General features: G+C 36.3%; 2 protein-coding genes across 5 annotated transcripts in view; one reads left to right on the forward strand and one right to left on the reverse strand.

The window, feature by feature from the left end:
• LOC145693456 (uncharacterized) overlaps positions 1–25836 on the forward strand; it is a 44528-nt gene that overhangs the window by 9653 nt on the left and 9039 nt on the right. For all 4 annotated transcript variants that reach the window (XM_081769466.1, XM_081769463.1, XM_081769464.1 and 1 more), the window contains exon 2: positions 23651–24201. In XM_081769466.1, coding sequence (XP_081625592.1) covers positions 23825–24201 — 377 coding nt within the window. In that variant the 5' untranslated portion in view covers positions 23651–23824. The remainder of the gene's footprint in view (positions 1–23650; positions 24202–25836) is intronic.
• LOC145693458 (uncharacterized) lies at positions 1414–18592 on the reverse strand. Its single transcript, XM_081769467.1, has 3 exons — positions 18160–18592; positions 14395–14643; positions 1414–1590 (listed from the first exon to the last, which is right to left on the reverse strand). Exons 1-3 carry the CDS (start codon positions 18365–18367, stop codon positions 1445–1447), a joined length of 603 nt encoding a protein of 200 aa, XP_081625593.1. The 5' UTR covers positions 18368–18592; the 3' UTR covers positions 1414–1444.

Genomic DNA, 25836 nt, shown 5'->3' on the forward strand with positions numbered 1-25836 from the left:
GTGATAACACGACTGGACCTACGTATAATAAGAACTGCCGCAACTCCGTTGCTTTCCATCTATCTAGATATTTTAATCCTCGGACGCGTCTTGCGAATTCTTTGGGAAAGTACGTGGACGAAAATTCGATTAAGCACGATAACAACTTAATCTTAACTGCAGGCAAACGAACTAGCAAAGATCCTCTCAACCAAGTTCTAATTAATCTACGGGAAACTCCCAACAAAATCAAATGCATATAGTCCAATGGGAATTGTGATATGATATCAAATGGTAACTCTGTTAGGGGAGATATTCCACTATGATGGTCCTTTTGCAACTGAGTTCTAAAGCTTTCATCAGTACGAAGAGGAGCATCAAGGTTTTTAAATGTCATATGCGTTCCGTATTCTCCTTCTACAATGCACTTTTCACACGCAAATCTGGAGTTATGAGATTTAATACATTTTAGAAAAGCCCGCGCAGGAGCATCACATACGAAAAGACACTTTCCCACATCAATCGTGAATACTGCCTCACCGATTAAAATTCCATCACGGATAAGAAGTTTCAATTCTTGAATTAGAGCTGAAAGAAAATCATTTACATTGGATGGTTTTCCTTCACCAAAAAACGCAGCCACTAAGAAAGGTATTGGGTGTAAAGCCTCATTTATGACACACAGAATTGGCCAAAATTGTTTCGAAGAACTTTTACCTAGTGGAAGCCCATCAACATTGATTTTCAGTGATACACACGAAGTCGCGCTTCGTAAACCAGAAGTAATGGATCTTTGTATTCCTCTAGAGAGACCCAAATAAAAGAAATTACCACCACAAATTTGTCTGACATCTACTGAGTTTATTACTCCCCTTGTGAACACTGTTCTGGCGTCTCTAGGTAAATCTTCATGTCCATGTTTCCTCAATATTAATAATAATTGATTAACACACCCATACGTTAAGTTTTTTTAATAGCCCACCTTCTCAAATCTTTTTCTATTACACTAGTATGAACTGTAGACGATCGACCACAGTAATCAACAAAATTACCTCTTCTCACATTATTAATCAGATCGTCAGGAATGTTACGATCATTACTTGAACTACCAGCACTAAGATCTTGACAGAATTCTAGATCACTATAATCCGAACTCAGATGTGAAATGTCAATGGTTGCATTATTAAAAGTTTCAGTACCAGTTGATGTAGAAGGGGCTTCTACATTAATACCTGAGTTTGTATTACTAACACACTTGCTCATCACTACCTGATGGTTAATTCCTGCTTCCTTTTCTACTGAAGACATATGTGAGTTTACTGATTTCCTTATATGATAATATTCTTTGTTTTTTATTGTACTTAATTTGCACTTAGGCATTTTAATTTAGAACAAAATCTTTTACTTACTGCCAAATATTTTTCTATTAACAAAAAGATTGTTTAAACGTATTCACTATTGGTATTCAGAAATATTCCGGCACTTCACTAATAGGTGATTTTTTTCTTCTCGCTCTGCCACCGCGTCTGTCGAAAGCATTTTTAAACCATCGTGCCGTTATTTTGTCTATGTCAAAATCTGAAAGGCTCTTCAGTGTTTTGTGAAATACTTCTGAAAAATAAAAAATAAATAAGTAGAAGGAGTGAAAGAAAATGGTGTTTGGTAACTAAACAACATGAACTAATTAGCATGCACATTTTTTAAACAGTCAACATTTTAAATTAATGAATATATGTAGAATTTATACTATGAAAGACTGTAAACTGCACTTAGTTGTTTGTACTTTGTCCAGCTTCTGTGACATTTTTTTAGATACAGTAAAAGTTCCCTTAACGAACACTTCTCTATACCGGACACGTCCATTATATGGACAAATGTATTTCGTTCCGGTGTCACAGGGATTTTTTACCCCTGGAAAGTTTTACCCCCTGGAAAATTTTACCCCCTGGAAATCTTTACCCCCTTGTCGGTTTCTGGTAACTTCAAAGGAAAAGTCAAAAGTCACATTAAAAATTCATATAATTGAATGTGATCTCTCAGTGTATGCACTCACTTTGGTCAAGATGGCTTTAAATCCGAAGATTTGGTAGGGGGGTAAAAATTTCCTAGGAAATTATTACCTCCCTGTCGGTTATTGGTTACTTCAAAGACAAACTCAAATGTTATATCATAAATTGATACCACTCTGTAGTATCTCTTAACAGACACAGTCACTTTGGCCAAGATGGCTTTAAATCCGAAGATTTGGTAGGGGGGTAAAAATTTCCTAGGAAATTATTACCTCCCTGTCGGTTATTGGTTACCTCAAAGACAAACTCAAATGTTACATTATAAATTGATACCACTCTGTAGTATCTCTTAACAGACACAGTCACTTTGGCCAAGATGGCTTTAAATCCGAAGATTTGGTAGGGGGGTAAAAATTTCCTAGGAAATTATTACCTCCCTGTCGGCTATTGGTTACTTCAAAGACAAACTCAAATGTTATATCATAAATTGATACCACTCTGCAGTATCTCTTAACAGACACAGTCATTTTGGCCAAGATGGCTTTAAATCCGAAGATTTGGTAGGGGGGTAAAAATTTCCTAGGAAATTATTACCTCCCTGTCGGTTATTGGTTACTTCAAAGACAAACTCAAATGTTACATTATAAATTGATACCACTCTGTAGTATCAATTAACAGACACAGTCACTTTGGCCAAGATGGCTTTAAATCCGAAGATTTGGTAGGGGGGTAAAAATTTCCTAGGAAATTATTACCTCCCTGTCGGCTATTGGTTACTTCAAAGACAAACTCAAATGTTATATCATAAATTGATACCACTCTGTAGTATCTCTTAACAGACACAGGCACTTTACTCAAGATGGCTTTAAATCCGAAGATTTGGTAGGGGGGTAAAAATTTCCTAGGAAATTATTACCTCCCTGTCGGTTATTGGTTACTTCAAAGACAAACTCAAATGTTATATCATAAATTGATACCACTCTGTAGTATCTCTTAACAGACACAGTCATTTTGGCCAAGATGGCTTTAAATCCGAAGATTTGGTAGGGGGGTAAAAATTTCCTAGGAAATTATTACCTCCCTGTCGGTTACTGGTTACTTCAAAGACAAACTCAAATGTTATATCATAAATTGATACCACTCTGTAGTATCTCTTAACAGACACAGTCATTTTGGCCAAGATGGCTTTAAATCCGAAGATTTGGTAGGGGGGTAAAAATTTCCTAGGAAATTATTACCTCCCTGTCGGTTATTGGTTACTTCAAAGACAAACTCAAATGTTACATTATAAATTGATACCACTCTGTAGTATCAATTAACAGACACAGTCACTTTGGCCAAGATGGCTTTAAATCCGAAGATTTGGTAGGGGGGTAAAAATTTCCTAGGAAATTATTACCTCCCTGTCGGTTATTGGTTACTTCAAAGACAAACTCAAATGTTACATTATAAATTGATACCACTCTGTAGTATCAATTAACAGACACAGTCACTTTGGCCAAGATGGCTTTAAATCCGAAGATTTGGTAGGGGGGTAAAAATTTCCTAGGAAATTATTACCTCCCTGTCGGTTATTGGTTACTTCAAAGACAAACTCAAATGTTACATTATAAATTGATACCACTCTGTAGTATCAATTAACAGACACAGTCACTTTGGCCAAGATGGCTTTAAATCCGAAGATTTGGTAGGGGGGTAAAAATTTCCTAGGAAATTATTACCTCCCTGTCGGTTATTGGTTACTTCAAAGACAAACTCAAATGTTATATCATAAATTGATACCACTCTGTAGTATCTCTTAACAGACACAGTCATTTTGGCCAAGATGGCTTTAAATCCGAAGATTTGGTAGGGGGGTAAAAATTTCCTAGGAAATTATTACCTCCCTGTCGGCTATTGGTTACTTCAAAGACAAACTCAAATGTTATATCATAAATTGATACCACTCTGTAGTATCTCTTAACAGACACAGGCACTTTACTCAAGATGGCTTTAAATCCGAAGATTTGGTAAGGGGGTAAAAATTTCCTAGGAAATTATTACCTCCCTGTCGGCTATTGGTTACTTCAAAGACAAACTCAAATGTTATATCATAAATTGATACCACTCTGTAGTATCTCTTAACAGACACAGTCATTTTGGCCAAGATGGCTTTAAATCCGAAGATTTGGTAGGGGGGTAAAAATTTCCTAGGAAATTAATACCTCCCTGTCGGCTATTGGTTACTTCAAAGACAAACTCAAATGTTACATTATAAATTGATACCACTCTGTAGTATCTCTTAACAGACACAGGCACTTTAGTCAAGATGGCTTTAAATCCGAAGATTTGGTAGGGGGGTAAAAATTTCCTAGGAAATTATTACCTCCCTGTCGGTTATTGGTTACTTCAAAGACAAACTCAAATGTTACATTATAAATTGATACCACTCTGTAGTATCAATTAACAGACACAGGCACTTTAGTCAAGATGGCTTTAAATCCGAAGATTTGGTAGGGGGGTAAAAATTTCCTAGGAAATTATTACCTCCCTGTCGGTTATTGGTTACTTCAAAGACAAACTCAAATGTTACATTATAAATTGATACCACTCTGTAGTATCTCTTAACAGACACAGGCACTTTAGTCAAGATGGCTTTAAATCCGAAGATTTGGTAAGGGGGTAAAAATTTCCTAGGAAATTAATACCTCCCTGTCGGCTATTGGTTACTTCAAAGACAAACTCAAATGTTACATTATAAATTGATACCACTCTGTAGTATCTCTTAACAGACACAGGCACTTTAGTCAAGATGGCTTTAAATCCGAAGATTTGGTAGGGGGGTAAAAATTTCCTAGGAAATTAATACCTCCCTGTCGGTTATTTATTACTTCAAAGACAAACTCAAATGTTATATTATAAATTGATACCACTCTGTAGTATCTCTTAACAGACACAGTCACTTTGGCTAAGATGGCTTTAAATCCGAAGATTTGGTAGGGGGGTAAAAATTTCCTAGGAAATTATTACCTCCCTGTCGGCTATTGATTACTTCAAAGGCAAACTCAAATGTTACATTATAAATTGATACCACTCTGTAGTATCTCTTAAAAGACACAGTCACTTTGGCCAAGATGGCTTTAAATCCGAAGATTTTGTAGGGGGGTAAAAGTTTCCTAGGAAATTATTACCTCCCTGTCGGCTATTGATTACTTCAAAGACAAACACAAATGTTATATTATAAATTGGTACCACTCTGTAGTATCTCTTAACAGACACATTCACTTTAGCCAAGATATGATTTTATGAATTGATATTATACCCTGTTATCTCTTAACAGACGTACTGATTGTCGGTAAGATGTCTTTATATCAGAAATTTTATAGGGGTGCTTATACTCTTGTATTGGTTCTGTGCTACTTCAAGGATAAGGTCAAATTTTTACATTATAAATTGATGTTATACCGATTTATGTCTTAACAGACGCACTCACTTTGGGGACGATGAAGGATGATTTTATTTTCGAAAGTTAATAGGGAGGTAATATATAAAGAAAGCTAGAACTTATTTTTATTTTAAAGGAGATGTTGAAGTACCAAATTTGATGACTGGGGTTTAATAGAGCCCGAAAATGTACACGTTTTTATAAGATAATTTTCATACGTATTCTTCGCTTCCGCTTTGAAATTCCAAAAATCGATTCTCTGTGATATATCACGTCTCAGATCCCATGTACTGACCAAGCTTTAAGTTTCTAAGTTCAGCGGTTGTACATACGACTTGAGAATCTTCTTTTTACAAGCCTTGTACGTTGTTCTGGTGGCTACCTCGCACTAGCTAGCTACGCCATTTTCAACAGTGTTGACAACTTTATCAATGTTTATTATATCTCCGGTACGGTTAGAGAAATCGAAGTGTTGTAAACGGTAAAATAATTTGAACGTTCCTTGCAAACCACACATGTAACTAGATATAATATTTACCTAAGATTTTTGTAAATAAAGACTTTCAAAAAATTCAAATTTTCAACCCCTGTAACTTCGTTTCTATTCATTCGAAGAACGTCATACCATGACCATGATATTTAGCGCTAAAGTTCTTTCGAACTATATTATCCTGTGCATCTCTCTTGTGCTGTGTCGGCGTTAGAGGCTTCCAAACTTCGGATGTTTGTGATACCATAATATCTTTAGCTTGTAACACTGATTAATAAAAGTAGTATTTTAAGTTTACATTTAACATGGTTAGAAATGTGTAATAAACTGACGTAGTGCCATTTGAAAAAATATAAATTTATATTTGGTTGGCAACACTTGTGAATTTCTGTCTAAACCCGTTATAGCGGATGATCACGATAAATTGTCTACCATGTGTATATAAGGAGAGAGAGAGGAATAAATTGCAACAACGTTGTTTTTAATTGAAAGAAGTGTTTTATGTTTACAATCATTTATGTTATAAACTGTGTAATAGTAGTTATCAAGATTATAAGGCAACTAATATCTAATATTTTACACTGCAAACTAGGTTATATTTTGGAATCAAAGTCTGCTTTCTCAGTTGCAAATAACGAAATTTAAAGTTAGATTTACTTACCTTTGTTTCAAAAGATTGTTTATTTTCTATATATTTTTCTTCCTACGTGTTCCACACTGTCAAAAGAGTAAAATCGAGTTTCAAAATCAATATTTTCCTTTCGACGCTACTAAATCCTTAAATCTCGACTACTAGTAGAACAAGTCAAGAGCTGCTTTCACGAACGAAACTATGAAATATTTTTTAACAGTGCAGTGTTTCGGAGGAAAGTTTCTTCCTCCTTTTATACTAGGCCGCTAATATGTAAGATTTGAATTGTTCCTCTTGAAGAGCAACTTATACAAATTTAATTGATATAATAAGAAAACAATTAATAGAAATTACCACTTTGACACTGCAACCATCTTAAGACACCTAGGGGGCGCGGTGGCTCAGTGGTAGAGTGTTCACCTCTGGTGCTTGGGATCACTGGTTCGATCCCAGCTCGCGCCGTGTGGAGTTTATGGTGGACAAACACCGTACTTGTGAGCATTCTCGGGGTTCTACCGTTTAATCCCACTTTCTTCGTTCCACCATTTCATTCATTTCTCATAATCACTGTCTCCTTTATCCTAACCGGCATAGCCGTAGGACGTAAAACTAATAGTTTCATTTCATTTTTTTCTTAAGACACCCTCGTCAGACAGCAAATCACGTGCAAAACTGGAAAAGCAATTATTTCCTAGGAAAACATTACCGACTATCAAGTTTTTGGTCATGAAGCCAAATTTTCGGACATAAAGCAATCTTGACCAGAATGATTTCGTCTGTTAAGAAATAACACGGAGTAGCATCAATTTATAATATAACATTTGATACTATCTTTGAAGTAAACAAATAACCGACCGGCGGTATAAATATCTCAGGAAAATATTACCCACTATCAAATTTTCGGACATAAAGTCATATTGACCAAAGTGAATGCCTCCGTTAACGAACAACACAGAATGGTAATAATTTATAATGTAACATTTGATGTCTTTAGAGTAGTGCTCTCAACGGGTCGGGTTGGGTCGGGTTGAAGACCGACCCGACCCGAACCGTGACCCGAATTGACTGACCAGACTCGACTGACCCGAACCGTGATCCGACCTGATTGACCTGACCCGACAACCCGATCCGAGTCGGGTCGGGTCGGGTCACGCGTCGCGTCGGGTCACGCGTCGGGTCGGGTCAACCCGATCCGTTTGAGAGCACTATGGTCACGACACTGGGTGAACGCCAAAATGCACTCACATTGCGAATTAAGCCCGGACCACGTGTACCGAAGTCTTACACGTTAACCACTAGCTAGATCGAACGGGGGATTTGTATATGCATCTTAATGAATATTTGGCACTTTTGAGGTTTGGTTATTTCTTTTTATAACTATTAACAACGTCCGACGTGGGAAAAAATATTTTTTCCTGCTTTAGTTCTATGTGACGAAAATTTTCTTCAAGGTCAGTGTTCTCACCTGCTCGGACGGCAGGGGGTCTTCTCGGAATGCAGTAGCAAGAGTCTCTTGGCGGAGACAAAAGGAAATCGTTTAACTACAATGATAAGGGTTGAGGAAACAGGAGAATACCTGTGATTTTTTCCAACCCTTCAAGTTTCATTCCAAAATAGGTTCTTATGATTCCGGGACCCGTGCCACTTTGATTTTTCTTTCTCGGTAATTAAAACGTATTTTACAGTATATATAGTTGCACGTAAGAAGATACATAAAATGAATTTTGTAATTTAAAATTTAAAAATACAGTATGATATTTAATTATAAAGTACTAATTTTATTTCATCACTTTCAGCCCAACAAATAAAATTCAAACGATTCGCTCCCGGGGTCTTGGTCATCAATACTGCGTCTTATTCTTTGTCTTGCAGTCAAGTATTGGTCCTGCATTTCGTAGTCTTGGTGGTCTTTCATGCTATACAAGAGCCAAGAATGCTCGCCTCATCGGTACAAATGAAGACCAAGTGTGATTTTGATTATGGTCTTTCATACTATACGGAAAGCAAGAAAATATGCTCATCGCTACTTGGTGATCACCAAAAGAAGGCCAAGAGCAAGATTACTATGCAATTCGTCTTGCATATCCAATCTTTATCTTGTTCTTGTATCGATGTCCTTGGGCTTGGTGAAATAAAATGAAATATTCAGTTTAAGGTCCCTCGATTCTGCACCGAGGCTAAGGGATATGGTGACCATGAGAAATGAATGAAACGGTGGAATGAAGAAAGTGGGAGGAAACAGGAGAACCCCGAGAAAACCCACTACACGGCGTTTCTCCACCCCAAAGCCTACTTAGCACAAGCTGGGATCGAACCATGGACACTATGCACCAGAGATGAATTCTCTACCACTGAGCCACCGCAGCCCTGCTTGGGCTTGGTCGTCCATATCCAATCTTTCTTTTGGCCTTACTTAAACAACTTCTAGTTTTGTTCTAAATCCAGACTCCATATTGGCGTAGATATTAATATTACAGTCGATTGGTAAAATCAATCTTCCACATTTAAAAATTAAAGTACATACAATTACAAAAATAAGCATTTACCATAAAAGTACTAGCTTCAAGTGTTCAAAATAGATTTATGGTTTCTATAAAATCAATAGAAAATTGCTATTTTCAATTAGACAGCTAGTAAAAAACAGCAGTTTTCGACTCCAGCCGAGTTTAAGCTCAACCTAAACTCAGTTGACCAAAGTGAACTGACCCGATTGACCCGACCCAAGCTGACCCGACTGACTCGACCCGATAACCGAACCGACTTGACACGATTGACCCGACCCGACAACCCGACCCGAGCTGACCCGACTGATCGACCCGAGTAGAACAACCCGACAACGCGACCCTTGCTGACCCGACTGACCTCACCCCACAAACCGACCTGATTTGACCTGATCCGACCAGACCCGTAACCCGACCCGAGACGCGTTTGAGAGCACTACATTGGAGTAATCAAAAACCGACATGTGGGTATAATTTCCTAGGATATTTTTACCCCCCCTACCAAATCTACGAATTTAAAGCCATCTTACCCAAACTGAGTACGTCTGTTAATAGATTCTACGGAGTGGTATCAATTTATAATGCAACATTTGAGATTGTCTTCGAAGTAACCAATAGCCGACAGGGACGTAATAATTTCCTAGAAAATTTTTACCCCCTACCGAATCTTCGCATTTAAAGCCATCTTGGCTGAAGTGACTGTGTCTGTTAAGAGATACTACAGAGTGGTATCAATTTATAATATAACATTTGTGTTTGTCTTTGAAGTAACCAATAGCCGACAGGGAGGTAATAATTTCCTAGGAAATTTTTACCCCCCTACCAAATCTTCGGATTTAAAGCCACCTTGGCTAAAGTGACTGTGTCTGTTAAGAGATACTACAGAGTGGTATCAATTTATAATATAACATATGTGTTTGTCTTTGAAGTAACCAATAGCCGACAGGGAGGTAATAATTTTCTAGGAAATTTTTATCCCCCCTACCAAATCTTCGGATTTAAAGCCATCTTCGCTAAAGTGACTGTGTCTGTTAAGAGATACTACAGAGTGGTATCAATTTATAATATAACATTCGTGTTTGTCTTTGAAGTAACCAATAGCCGACAGGGAGGTATTAATTTCCTAGGAAATTTTTACCCCCCTACCAAATCTTCGGATTTAAAGCCATCTTGACTAAAGTGACTGTGTCTGTTAAGAGATACTACAGAGTGGTATCAATTTATAATGTAACATTTGAGTTTGTCTTTGAAGTAACCAATAGCCGACAGGGAGGTATTAATTTCCTAGGAAATTTTTACCCCCCTACCAAATCTTCGGATTTAAAGCCATCTTGACTAAAGTGCCTGTGTCTGTTAAGAGATACTACAGAGTGGTATCAATTTATAATGTGACATTTGAGTTTGTCTTTGAAGTAACCAATAACCGACAGGGAGGTAATAATTTCCTAGGAAATTTTTACCCCCCTACCAAATCTTCGGATTTAAAGCCATCTTGGCCAAAGTGACTGTGTCTGTTAATTGATACTACAGAGTGGTATCAATTTATAATGTAACATTTGAGTTTGTCTTTGAAGTAACCAATAACCGACAGGGAGGTAATAATTTCCTAGGAAATTTTTACCCCCCTACCAAATCTTCGGATTTAAAGCCATCTTGGCCAAAATGACTGTGTCTGTTAAGAGATACTACAGAGTGGTATCAATTTATGATATAACATTTGAGTTTGTCTTTGAAGTAACCAATAACCGACAGGGAGGTAATAATTTCCTAGGAAATTTTTACCCCCCTACCAAATCTTCGGATTTAAAGCCATCTTGGCCAAAATGACTGTGTCTGTTAAGAGATACTACAGAGTGGTATCAATTTATGATATAACATTTGAGTTTGTCTTTGAAGTAACCAATAACCGACAGGGAGGTAATAATTTCCTAGGAAATTTTTACCCCCCTACCAAATCTTCGGATTTAAAGCCATCTTGGCCAAAGTGACTGTGTCTGTTAATTGATACTACAGAGTGGTATCAATTTATAATGTAACATTTGAGTTTGTCTTTGAAGTAACCAATAACCGACAGGGAGGTAATAATTTCCTAGGAAATTTTTACCCCCTACCAAATCTTCGGATTTAAAGCCATCTTGGCCAAAGTGACTGTGTCTGTTAATTGATACTACAGAGTGGTATCAATTTATAATGTAACATTTGAGTTTGTCTTTGAAGTAACCAATAACCGACAGGGAGGTAATAATTTCCTAGGAAATTTTTACCCCCCTACCAAATCTTCGGATTTAAAGCCATCTTGGCCAAAGTGACTGTGTCTGTTAATGGATACTACAGAGTGGTATCAATTTATAATGTAACATTTGAGTTTGTCTTTGAAGTAACCAATAACCGACAGGGAGGTAATAATTTCCTAGGAAATTTTTACCCCCCTACCAAATCTTCGGATTTAAAGCCATCTTGGCCAAAATGACTGTGTCTGTTAAGAGATACTACAGAGTGGTATCAATTTATGATATAACATTTGAGTTTGTCTTTGAAGTAACCAATAACCGACAGGGAGGTAATAATTTCCTAGGAAATTTTTACCCCCCTACCAAATCTTCGGATTTAAAGCCATCTTGACCAAAGTGAGTGCATACACTGAGAGATCACATTCAATTATATGAATTTTTAATGTGACTTTTGACTTTTCCTTTGAAGTTACCAGAAACCGACAAGGGGGTAAAGATTTCCAGGGGGTAAAATTTTCCAGGGGGTAAAACTTTCCAGGGGTAAAAAATCCCTGTGACACCGGGAAAGATATAGTTTATTCTTATGGCAGAGAGCCTTCCCTTTTACGGAAACACTCAGATGCAGACAGGACAGTCTTGCTGTACCCACACCATTACAGTAACCTCTTCATAACTGACAAGAATTTTTTCAGCCTGTACGTATTTAGGAAGAAAATACTTTATTTAATTTTATAATCTTCTATTCCGTTTCAATAGATCCAACAGTTAGAAGCAAATTTTGATCAGAAGCTAGTGCAAATGACTACACGACAGACAACTATTGAAGTATTCTTTTCCTAAGAAATTCACAAACCGCCATGGGTGGTTGGTTCTCTCTTAGTAAACTCTTATTCGGTTACTTCTACTTTTACTTTCGTCATTAATCACATTAAGAGACTTCTATAGAAGTGACTTGCACTTGAAAGAAAAATGACCCTATAAGCATTATGTTTTGTAGTCCCCCCCCCCTATAAACAAATCCCCCAGCGATTCTAACACTGAGTACAGTATTTCGATATTAGCCTCTGTTAGAATCACACAGTGGGGCTTATAAGATTGTAATGTTGGTACGTCCGTCCGTTATTCCGCTCGGTAACTCTTAAATAATGCGAATTTTTAAATTCTGCTTTATGTAATCACCAGTAGAGTAATTATCTAGGAGGAATTCGTTAATGAATATCTGTTATTTGCAGACAAATAATCATATCCATCGCGATTCGTTATTCAGAGGTTTCATTATATATTAAAGAATTAACTGTAAATAATATCTGCATAGTCTCGAATTAGCACTTTTGTCTGACAGTTAACTTAATGACAAGTTTCCTAGTTTTCATCTGAGTCCTTCTTCCCATAGCTTTAATTCTTCACATCCAGTGAATCCCATGCTAATAAAAGAAATCAGTTTTGAAAAAAGAAATCACTGCGTAGCAGTGGTTTTGAGGGCCCTAATAATCAGGGTTACCAAATTCCACGAAGTAAAGAAAGAGGATATTAACAAATTCGAGAAGTTTCAAAATGAAAACTTGAAAACAGTTTATGAAACTTAATTTTGTGTTTGATGCTAACGGAGTGTGTATTATGATACAAGAAATCGCTGGATGAAGAAACTGGGAGTCAACTCTAGCACACGGTGTTCGCCAAACAATTACGAAACTCACTTGGTGCGAGCGAGATCGAACATGGGGCCTCAAGCAGAATAATCATGCTTTGAACAGAAGCGCTACATCTTACATAGCTATTGCTGAAGAGGGACATCGCACTCTAAAAGCAGTGTATAAACAAACGGCGCTCCATGATATTAAAAATATTACAAAGTGAAAAATTGGAACTGGACCGAGAATCAAACCCGGGTCTCCAGAATACCATCCGTTGCGTAAACACTGCGCCAGCAAGTCCTCTTTTCGGAACAATCACAACTTTTCACTCTTAATGTTTGGTGTTGTTTTCGCAGTAATTCAATGTCCGTCTTGAACACCTAAAACGGATTGCACATTTCTATTAACAGTCGGATATGAATGAAGCGGGGGGGGGGGGGTGTCAGAGACTGATCCCACGCAATATTTTTGTCAATATCTCTGTTAATTATTCCATTAAAATTTTTAGCATTTGAGACATTTATTTTGAAAATATATTTCACCCGACGGCAAATATACCAGTTTGGCATGCTCAAATTAATGTTTTCAAAAACAAATTCAACTCATAAAATCTAATGCTCACATCTTTTTAAAAATGAATGACGAGATACGAATCGACTACATGGAGATATTTTATCGTAGGTTATACGTACTGTAGTTTTCAGTATATTGGTAGAAGTGTTTATATGCGCGTATGTACAGAAACAATAGCTCACGTACATGTATCGTAATTTCATGTAAATATTTGAAGAGCTAGCAAACACATTTACTTTCGTTTTTTTACTCAGATGTATAGAAATATAATGGGGTCAGTAACTGAACCTTCTCCCTTCATTAGTATATATTAAAGTAATAATAACATTGATATGCGACTGTTAAAGATGGAAGGAGAAATCGGTTGTGAAATTTTGTAGACTAGTAGTACATCTAGCAAAAACATGGTAAATATGTCAAAAATTACAAAAATAGGTTCTTCTTCCATATTTAATACGAAAAAATATAATAATAATACGTTCTAGAAGCGTGAGGAAATTAACTACCTTTAATAACAAGTAGCAGATTAGATTTCCCAAAAGGAAACTTTCCATTAGCCCCAGAAAGATTTGTAGATACGGCTACATCATTCGTCATTAAGGCAAATAACATTCTTGCAATTGCATGCTTAACAATCGGGATACAAAGAAGAATTTTATACAATTCGTCGCAAAATATTTTACACTAAAGGCATTTGTATTCTAGTTTTGCAGTGCGATAAATATTCCCAGAATTCAAGCATCATGCTTGAAGTAGCAGTAGCAATCTCAGGTTAGTGTATATTTTACTATGATATTTGAAACAAGTGATCCTACATTACATTACATAATTATTAAAAAACAGTGTAAACAACAAGTATATTATATATGCCCTTAAAGTGCAGTCGAGAATAAAATGTGAAATAAAGTGATTGAGAACATACCTATGGATGATGGTTGAAACAGACCAACTGGAGAATCCTGAATGCCGTTATTTTTGCCAAATAACGGATGGCTCGCTAAGTCTTCATCTGAACTTATGTTCTCCTCACTGTCAGTCTCGTGAAAATAACGACGAGTTTTCCTACGTTTTCGTGCCTTGCGCTTTCTTTCGTTTTCTGTGTCGGCGGTAGTTGCTAAATCTGAGGTTTCGACTGCAAGTACCTCTTTCTCTCTTGCCTTTCTGTAATTGTCTGAAATTGAAAAAAAAAAAAAAAAAAAAAAAAAAAACCAGAGGAAATAAGTTCGTTATTATTTATCTCCAATTAACAGTAAAGTTTTTTTTTATATTCCATTAGTATGAAATACCACGAATTCATTACTTGAACATCTATGTAACGGAAGGTTATACAGAATTTGGACAGAATAACGTGAACAGTAGTCGGAAACAACTTAAAATTTCAAGCGTTATTCCACAGCATGTATTGCGATTGGCGAGCATGTTTTTTTGTTATTCGTGTAGACCTCGTTTACCTGTTCTCACTACCAATTATGAACGGTATGATTCTGTGACACTGTGGGAGATTATGATTTTCTCCAAGGAGCATTGTACTCTTGCCTAGAACGATGACTATTCCTTTGAGATCATTTTATAGAGCAACGTCCTTCCTATGGTTCAACCCGATCTGTCTGCCTGTCACATGGTTACTATTTTCACAACATGGTTTACACAGCATCACGATTAACTTTCGAGCCTCCCTAGGGTTCCACAATCGCCAGATTTCAACGTCATCGAGGCATTAAGGTCTGTTTTAGAAAACTTTATTCCGTCTAGTTTTCGTCCACCCTCATCTCTGAAAGAAATGGAGCATACTATTCCAGAGTGCTATTACATATTATTAACCACGAATCAGGATTTGTGTGAATCAATTCTTTGTTTAAACCAGGCTATTTTGGCCGCAAAAAGGTGTTTCTCATATATGGTATTTATACTTTTCAGTCTTTCGAGTTGTTTACATTATTCTGTTTCACTATTTACAAAGATGACACAAAGCGGAGGTGAAAAACCAACTAAGATGACAACGAGAACAATGTAAATACACAAATTTAAGGGGAAACTACCCCCTCCCAAGTTTTGTTCGGTAGGAATTTCGAGTCACTTGATTATGATTCGTGATTTCTAACTGTGACGAACGGAAATGATTAGTACGTTGTTGGCTGTGTCCACATGAAGTAAGTAATGCTGCTAATCTGGTGTTTATATTTTTGGCATTTGTTCCGAATCGCCCAGCCAGTTGCACACACACTTTACTGACAAACAGTTAGGTTACAAGATATAGCTGAGCGAGTAAAGGGCGTGAGAGGCCCCGCAGGGCTTTTTTTTTACCTTTATCACAATCCGCACAATCACAGACGTGACGCTGCCATGATCAAACCTTTCTATACATTTTTTTTTTTTTTTCGTTTATTGCATTTTCCCACGGTCACGATAGAGCCATGATTGTTTCCGAATCGGTACTGCATCCCACTGAATCGTTTCAAACGATTACGTCGAATTAAAGTTAACAGTTTCGAATGCACTGAATGATGAATACGAACCATTAATTTCTTTATATGAATCTATGTTCCAGATTTGTCATTTACAGCAGTTTTGGAATTGTTAGTTTTGTTTTCGACTGATCGTGTGGAACGGTACACTGAGTAGCAGTACCGGATCCGAAGGCATGGAAGGAGTTGGGTGAGATTCTTTCTTTCTCATGTTAGAAAAATAGAATTAATAATAATAATGTAAATGAAATAGATAATGCCCTACGGATCTCACAATACGCTTCAATGATATGCTCTATGAGTTGAAAGGGTGGTTATTGATATATCCCTTTTTATTAGTGAGGTTTTGAGAAACGTGGACCTACAGTTTAAAGTGAAATCTGAACGACCATAGCGCGTACTACTACTACTCCCACCAGGGTCCTCCGCTCCAAAGACGCGTGCTTCCAGGTTTTCTTTTGGCTCCCCAGTCGAAATAATTGATGAAAAATTATAGTTCTTTCACTACTTTTCTTTTTATTGTTTCCTAAATGATTTGCGTTGGGCGACATGAAAATATGTTACTTGACATAGATAAAATTCAAGGAGGCCCATGAGAAGTAATTTTTGAAAATTACTTTTTTTTTTTTTTTTTTTTTTTTTTTTTTTTTTTTACAATTTGCGTACAAATACGGTTCTGAACGTATGGCATAAAAACTACAATGCGAAACACACATATCAACTTCTGCTAGGTGGCCATTAAAAAGCACGAATGCTAACTAACTGAAACTGTTTCAAAGCGAAGCTGGAGGGCCCACGCTGTAGCTCAGCTCGGGAGTGCATCCGAAGGCCGCAGGCACGTCAACGATGGCAGGTATACGCATAAGCGAGCATAGTAAAAAGAAGTGGGTTTTGGCAATGATAGAAATCTCAATGGCACTTGTCATGGTTTCATACTAGTAACGCGGGAAGGCTCTAGAACACAAGTCCCCCAATATAGGTTAGTAGCTAGAATAGTTCCTTTCAGAACCGAAGCTTAATATTGCCGAGCGAGGCACGTCGTTTTCTCCCTTTATTACAGTTGAATGAGAAGGGGGACCTGTTCTAGAACCTTACCTAGCAACGCTCCACTTGTAAACATAAAATGAAGATTAACTGTATACTGTGCAAAAATCCGTTTTCCGTGCAAAACAGCATCCAATAGAGCCATCTTTCATATGCACTCATTTATTTCATACGTCGTAAACCACTTGTAATAATTTTACACTAGTACCGGTAATTCAACATCTGTACAGCTAAAATACTGGTATATTGCTCTATATTTAATTCTATCGCCTGCAGAAATGAGATATCTTATAATGCAAAGTATGTACATTTTCGTAAACCTTCAAAAATGTGGTGCGCCATAAGTAAACCAGTACCAACACATGTACTAGCCATTATGAATTGGAAGACTTGACACAGAAATTATGTAAGTCATACGTGAATTTAACACTCCACTCGATTTAACATTGGCTTGGGGGCGCGATGGCTCAGTGGTAGAGCGTTCACCTCCGGTGCTTGGGGTCTGGTTCGATCCCAGCTCGCGCCGTGTGGGCTTTGTGGTGGACAAACACCGTGCTCGTGGCTTTCCTCGGGGTTCTCCTGTTTCCTCCCACTTTCTTGACTCCACCATTTCACTCATTTCATTATCACCGTCTGTCTCCTTTAGCCTAACCGGCATAACTATGGGACGTTAAACTTCAAGATTTCATTTCATTTTTTTAACATTGGCTTTTGGATTCCAAAAATTCTAATTTTGTTTTTACTCGAAGGTACTAGATCTGTTAACATGTCATGAATACAATGTGGCTACCCCAAAATGAAATAGTATTGAGTCGGATATGTCCTTGTACACTCAATACAGTAGCAACAACATAGGTAAACACAATTCGATTTGTCCGGAGTAGTGCATTGGAACACTGAATAGTGTTCATTCTACACTAGAATTATTCCTTATGTACAAAGGCATATATGTTACCTTAATAATGCAATACATACCGATTCATCCAAAAATTTGATAAAACAAGACGTCTGCCATATACATGGAACATTACGAGACAACTAGAAGTGAAATTACCGCCGGTATCGTTACTGCCTCTTTATATTAAACAGTCTGTGCTTCCGTTTTGTATTGTAAATTTCATCGGAATAAGGACAATAACTATGAATCTATCATAATATATAAAATGAAATATACTTACCGCAGGTGTAAAGCTTCTTTATCTTGTACTGTTTCCAGGATTGCTCAGGATTGAACTGAAAAATTACATATCGATTAAATATATTCGAATTTTTACCAGTTGTTGGCCATGCACATTTGTACTCTGTTCCTTGTTCTACAATCCAACAATCTGGTACTGTAGCTAAACTATCATCATCAAAGCAAACATCTGAAAATAAAAAGCACATGATGTAATACTGTACATACACGAATGTAATACTCTACAAACACAATGTCTTGGAAAATCCCACACGCGGACTGTTATAGACAATTGACAAACGCAAAGCAAATACATCGAACCGAAGCTTTCGGAACAAGGCGGCAAACCAGACGGCGGTCCGTTGTCCATATATCGCCTCTTAGTCAGAAAAGACCAATCGCTGGGTATCCGCCTTCGGTCCGAATACGAAATCTAGCCACCAAACGCACTAGCGACAGCAGCCCGAATACCGAAACTGATCCGCATTTGCTTACACATTCGAGCGGCCGTGCCGCCGTTGTAGATGGAGGACCGAAAGCGCGTGGCGGCATTTGCTAATGGGGTTGTCTCGTATAGATACTAATTTGTTGGGAGTAGAGTAGCATATAAAATATTTGATTTGTTAATTAAAAACTATATGATTTTGGGGAGATGTAACACTAAATTGGCTGTTATCTTAGTTTGTTTAATTAGTTTGTCATTACTGCTGTTTTAAAAAATGAACTTGTTGTAGTTGCTCTATTCGTTCACAGTACCTGTTTATTGAACATATTTCTGTGTGATGATATCCATGAAAGTACTGCATTCCGTATTCTGCATTTATGATGCTTTTTTTTTTTTTGCTTGAAACGGATTGTTTTTTCCTACAACCCAACGATACTAACAAAAGCACATCCTATCTTCTTTATATAGTGTTCTATGCAGTAGGGAAAGTAAACACTGTACTGCCCAAATAGTGAACTCTCTGTTCTTATTGAGGATAATAAGTTCCTTATAGTATTTCAGATCATTGTTTGACCTTTCATTAGAGATGAGGAAATAGTCAATAAAAAAAGAAAGAGAGAGAGTGAGAGTGAGGGGGATAGAGAGAAGTTAAAGAGGATAAAACCTGTTTTAATGATTCATTACGAAGTAATATGAGGCAATTTTTTTCAGTTATAATTTGTATATCGCCTTTTTAAAATGCGATCAGAATAAATGACCATTTAAAAGATGCAAAAACCGAATATTCGGTACCAGAAATGAAATAATGTACAACTGTTACAAAAGGAATCTTCGACATTTAAGAATTTTTATGTTAGATAGGAATGATCATAACTTTTGAGTCTTATTTTTCTGGCTGCAGTGAAATTAAGAGGAGGTACTATGTGCATATTAAATAATGTGTTTTTATTCCAATGTAGAATCTAAAAAGTTTCTTGGAATTTGTTGAATAAGATGTCGATAGAGTCTTCATACTCTCAAGACTGATATTAGTTTATGGCGTAACTTTTCTGTTAGATATCAATGAAAGGATAAGTCACGAGGATTCAAAATATATTTTATAAGTATTTTATTACATATAACAAAGGAAATAAAATAATAAATTCTCTATTCAATAAATAAGTAAACTCAGTGTTTTTCAAGTTCTTGTAGAATGAACAATTGCTTGTTCCAAACACTCGCTCACCTGTAATGGAAACGTACAGGGAGCTCAATTTTGAAATGAAATGAAATAAAATCTTTTGAGTTTTATATCCCACGATTATGCAGGCTAGGCTAAAGGAGACAGTGATGATCAAAAAAATGAATGAAATGGTGGAATGAAGAAAGTGGGAAGAAACTGAAGGTACCCAGAGGAAACCCACGCACACAGTGTTTGTCCACCACAAGGTTCACTTGGCGCGAGCTGGGATCGAACGAAGAACCCTATGTGCCAGAGGTGAACGCTCTATTACTGAGCCACCGCGGCCCCACAAGAGCTCAATTTTGAATAGAAGTCGTGAGTACAAATGCACATGTTTCTAGATCTGATAATTAACTCCTTTGTGGCTATATGATCCGCGTACTCGTCGTCGGGCGGGAGACCCGCGTTCGATTTCCGGAAGAAATGCATGTAGTTCGGATCACTCGTTCGGCTGTAGGTCCAAATTTCATAGAACCTTGTTGTTGAAGGGGACGATAAACTTTAATCCTCCATCCAACCATAGATCTGCTAGTAGGAACACTAAGTCATCATGTAATAGTGGCTCTGAATCCTAACATTTTAGGTAGAATCTCAGCTAGAGGAAATGTTAGGAATGGGGATAGTAAGTTTTAGTTGTAATTTACACTGGTAGAAGAAATTCAACGTTTTGTCCTTCCTCCTGGTGCATGTCTGCGTTTACATAGTAGTTCAAAGATTCAGGAGAGCAGTGCGTTCGCCACTGCAAACGAAAGAAAATGGTTCCTGATTCTCCTATCATAAGCCCATGCCATTTTATTTTTAATCTCATTGTTTTTCCCCCTTCAGTTTGTTTATTCATTTTTTAGCACAAAATTGCATACAACATTTTTTTGTTTAATTAGTTGGCAACATTTCTGCACTGTAGTCTGCTTTGTTTACAAGGGGTTCAAAGCTTCGTGAAAATCAGATTCGTATGTCAAAAACAAAACACAACTTTACAGAAGAAGACAAGTTTGAAAGAGTTGGAGATTAGTTCAGATGTTTTTTTTTTTTCCTCTCCTGTAAAACTATTGTTATTATTAATTAGCACAGTTATCTTACAGATACGCACTCTCTTACTCAATAATATATCATAATTATCTTAAGTTCGATAAAACTGAACCATTATTATTAGTATTATATCTTAGGAAAATAAAAACATTAAAATGTGAATACTAGGATTCATTTGTTACAGTTTTATTTAACAATAGAATACTTCTGGAATAATGAAACTGTCCACTATGTTAATTATATGGAAAAAGAAAAAAATATATTTGCTTCAGCTTTATAAGTGTAGAATGTTGTAAACATTTCAGTCACTGCCTAATTATCACAGCATATATATATATATATATATATATATATATATATATATATATATATATATATATATATAGTTTGCTAATTCCACGGAAAGCAGTATTTTTTATAATTTATTCTTTCCCGTATATAGCCTATTCTTTTTCAACAAGTGGAATGATAATGTGTTTCATTAAACCATTACTTCCCAGTACTCACTATTTATTATTTTGAAGTTACACGATCAGATATTCTTCACAGGAACAATTTTGATGTCTAAATATTTCTTCCAGTAATTTGTCAGACCGTTCCACAGAGCGGTAGGAATTAGCTGGTAGGGGTTTTCTTTCAAGTGTTGGCGCGTTATTAAGAACTAGGAACAAATGAACAGTTTTTTTTTTTTTTTTTTTTAACTCAAAACGTTTTACGGAATAATAAATAATTTACGTAGTGATGTCAGTAATATGCAGTGAGCTTAATTGAATAATACATGTTTAAGTTGATAATACAACACGAAAATACAGATTTCGTTGTTGACCTGAAACGTTACATGTCCTAGATTGTCCTTTATATATTTTGTAGTATCTTTATTGTGCACTCTAATTTCACACAGTAATAACACTGACTTTATACATAGATTCATGATTGCTAGTTATACTTTAGCTTTTCCACTTACATATAGAACTTCTTGAAACAAATTACATGGTAGCCAACAATTCATTTTTATACCTTCTAGTAGTAGTAGTAGTAGTAGTAATACGATATTTGGCTTGATAAATATGTGATTAAGTCCATCTGACCTAAGAAGTCCTCTAATTCCTCTTTATCAAAACATTTTTCGAATAATTCTACTGAAACGTAGTTATTGTTGAACCAGTTTTGTTAGTCCCAAACTAGGGTTTCTTGAGACTTCCTTTTTGTATCCAGTAGATATATCTGCTTATCATTTATCTATATAACTAATGGTCCTTAACATAAAAGCGTTTTATTCTGCTAAGAATATCCGAAAATTAACTCTCTTAAACTGAACATGTTAAGTTCGTAGGTATTCGGGCATTTCCTGTACTTGATAATCCTAAAAGTTTGCTTTACCAGTCGTATTTCTAGTAGTAGAAATCGTTGTACGCATGAGTTTATTGTTTAGTGTATTTGAGGTAAAAGTTTTTTTTTTTTTTTTTTTTTTTTTTTTTTTTTTTTTTTTTAAATAAAGTTTAACATTCTAAGATTATGCATGACGAAGGCTAAGGGAAACGGTGATGTAAAGTTCTGAAACATGAGATTGCATTTTTTCATAACTTTAGGGTGCTGGATAACAAAACTACAATGTAAAAGCAAGGCTGGTTCTTGTTTTGAACTTACAGAGGAAAAAAGAGGAAGAATCGGAGAATAATGAGATTCATTATGTATATATATAGGTTGACTGGTAATTCGATGCATTCCTTGGTGCTTGGATGCAATGCTATGCACCTGTTCTCTGCTCGAATGTTGGACGGACAGATGCACGACCCTGAGTATGAAATCCGTCATAGTTCACGTTTTCTCTTGACCGCACACCATCTTCATTCCACCTCTTCCCAACCATGCAGTCATTTCCTAGGGACAATTACTTCTGCTTTGTTGCCACGCCGCTTTCTGAGATGCAGTAATGTATTTTAAACCACTACACCTTACTTCATATTCGGACCTATAACACAGCAACGGTGCACAGTTGCGAACCGTACATTACCACATGACCTACATAGGTATGCAGGATTACACATGTAAAATTTCATCGCTCTACGATATGTGGAAATGGGTCAGGGTGGAACTTTCTCGTGTACCTCTTGTTAGCTGGCTAATTTCCAAGAAATCACACATGTGCAAATTACTCAGAAACTTGATTAGCGACCCCTGGTTCATATAGGTGAAAATGTTCCAAAGTACTTGTAGAATATCCCCTTGCAAGGAATGCATCGAGTTACCAATCACCATATATATGATTTTTATAAAGGAACTCCCAATATGTCTGCAAATTCTATATATTTTCAAAGCCACGTATGCTAAGACTTTTCGTAATCTCTCTATTGAGAAATTTTATGTCTCTTTATGTGAAGGAGGATGGAAGAATTTACGAAAATTGAATAAAAGGGAAGCATTTCTAAACCTAAGACAAAATATGTTTTTCGAAAATTTTTCCCAATGTGACAACTTCTGTAGAATTTCTGTGCATATTGGGATTTCTCGCATTGAAGTTACAAAAATGGACTGATTTTGTCGTATGTTGGTAAGTTATGTGTCTCACACGTAAAGCAAAGCTTTCTCAGAAGCCCGTGAGAAACGCTTAAAGTAAGAAACCCAGGGCTAGTGAAGCAAAATCTAAGACAAATGAAATAATTGTAGCGAAAGGTGTCAAGAAAAAAAAAAATTAAGTAAAATGTTGTAGTAAGTTGCCAATGTCAGTATTTATTTATAGTGTATTGCAGTTGTGTTTCTCTAACTTTCTTTTTGTTTTTCGTATATTTTTACTAGGTATTGTAAGGTATAATAATGCCATAATGAAACAAAAATATCACTTTTATGTGGCTGAGTATTGATTTAATATTTCGTCAGAGTAAAGTAGTCGAAGAAAGGAAATACGTATGTAAAATCTTAGAGATTTTGCTGAAGTAGAAGGATTATTAAAGAAAGGAACCTTATTGCATAATGGAAGTTAAGTATCTAGTGGAAAATGAGCCATGTTCCGTGAAAACTGAAACTGACTGGAAGCTTGAAAATAAGTGTTATTATATTAAAGAAGAACCGCTGAAATTAATGCAGTTTGAGTTACCTATGTTCACAAAGGAAGAATTTGAGTTAAAAGACTTCACAGATTATCAAATAGAATATGACACCGAGAATTCCACGGCGACTTTCAAAGCGGAAATACTTGAGAAGGAATCTGAAACTAAGGAAAATGCTACATTTATCTACAATAATTTGAAAATAGAACGGAGCGATGAGGAATCATGTGACACCACCTTATACAATCGTAATGAAATAGCAAATAAAAGAGGTATTCCAAAGGGCTGTCAACTCGAAAGGTAAATAATTTCTCTTTTCTAAACGATAGTGTGTATGTGTAGATAATTACAGTGATTTACAAAAAGTGTCCCAAAACTAACGAACTTAAAACATCTTTTCTGTATGCTTGTTTTAATCTTTGTGTGCCGTTCCCCACTCACTCCTTTTGACCGTTACCGTTTCTCCTTTATTTTGCTGAACTTTAGAAGTACCGCCTGTAAATCTATGAAGTTGACACACTAAAGGTTTTCTTCCACAATTTGCATTGCTGTAATGCTTTCCTCTTCATTTATTTGTATTTTTATCCCCTTACCTGTGGAAAATAGTATGTGAAATTAAACATAAGCCGCCTTATGCAGTCGTTTTGACGTATGATTAGAGTCATACTAAAGGCCTGACTACTGCAGGAAGCATACAGGGTGTCTCAAAAGTCCTCTGATATAGGTTAACTCTGTTATTATCAGAGTTACAACAAAATATAAGAGGAGGAACAAATATGATGTCTTCAATCTGAAGTGAAGGATTTTTTTTTTTTTTTTTTTTTTTTTTAATCGAACGAGCCGTTTAGGCTGTACACTCTTTGCACGCCCAATGTTAAATGAAAATGCAATGTTGCCATTTGCCTGGTACCACAACATAAGTGAATGAAGTTACTGCCTTTTACCTAGTGTGTCGATGGCCAGATCCCATTTCAAACAGTAACTTCATTCAATTTTCACTTATGTTGTGGGTGCAGGTAAATGAAAACGTAGCGTTGGGCGTATAAAGAATGTACAGCCCAAATGGCTCGTCCGATTTAAGGAATTTCTTCACTTTAGATTGAAAACATTATATTTGCAGGCGGTTTTCCCTATTACATTTTGTTGTAACTCTGATAATAACAGAGGGGGACTTTTGAGACACCCTGTATGTTAGTCGAACTCTTTAGTATGGCATTAATCACACGCCAAAACGACTCTGCATAAGGCCCTAGGCTTGATTTTCCTTCGTCGTTATTTTAAGAATTTTGCCTTTGTTGTCAACGTGCAAATTCCAGTGTCTTTTCGTGTGGTAACTTTCAGGTACACTTTTTATTTAAGTCGCCTCACTTCACGGATTTATGACTTATTTGTAAGTAAAATAAGTATGATTGACTAAAATATTTATAAAAAGTTACACGTGGACAGTTCTTTCTGCTAGAAAGTCTCAAACTCACTTCAGCTAGATAAAATAAAAGTATATTATTTTTAGTAATGCTGCTTTCCAAACAGATCTAGGGAACTCTCAGCCTATATATTTTGAGCACACACCTGTATTTACCATCACTCCAAGGCCGGAAAGGTTAAAAATCAAAGAAGTTAGGACACACAAGTTCAGTGACAAGCCTGTCCTTTTCTCTGTGCATTGGCAAAATTGTCCTTTACTTTTCCAGAACCTTTCTACGATTGTCAACCATCTAGATCACCTGAATATAACCAACGAACTATTTTCTTTATTTGCCTTGCGACAGGTAACTTTCTTTTACCATTATTGAGTTGTATACGTTCCTTCTTAATAAAGCAACTCTTCCAAACAACTTCATCACCATCTTGTTTGTGTGAAATTCCGACAGGTTTATTGTTTTATTTTTGTGGATATTTTCCGTGTTTCCAAATGGTTAGAAACTGCAGAAATAG

The sequence above is a fragment of the Thermobia domestica genome, chromosome 8 (genome assembly GCF_964235325.1).
Source record: "Thermobia domestica chromosome 8, izTheDome1.hap1.1, whole genome shotgun sequence".
Taxonomy (NCBI): Eukaryota; Metazoa; Arthropoda; class Insecta; order Zygentoma; family Lepismatidae; genus Thermobia; species Thermobia domestica.

Excerpts from the sequence above, each read along its gene's own strand:
- LOC145693458 (XM_081769467.1), bottom strand. The coding sequence starts at position 18,367 with ATGTGCTTTTTATTTTCAGATGTTTGCTTTGATGATGATAGTTTAGCT. Across the intron at positions 14,644-18,159 it reads AAAGAAGCTTTACACCTGCG|ACAATTACAGAAAGGCAAGA; the intron begins GTAAGTATATTT and ends TTTCAATTTCAG. Across the intron at positions 1,591-14,394 it reads GTTTCAACCATCATCCATAG|AAGTATTTCACAAAACACTG; the intron begins GTATGTTCTCAA and ends TTTATTTTTCAG.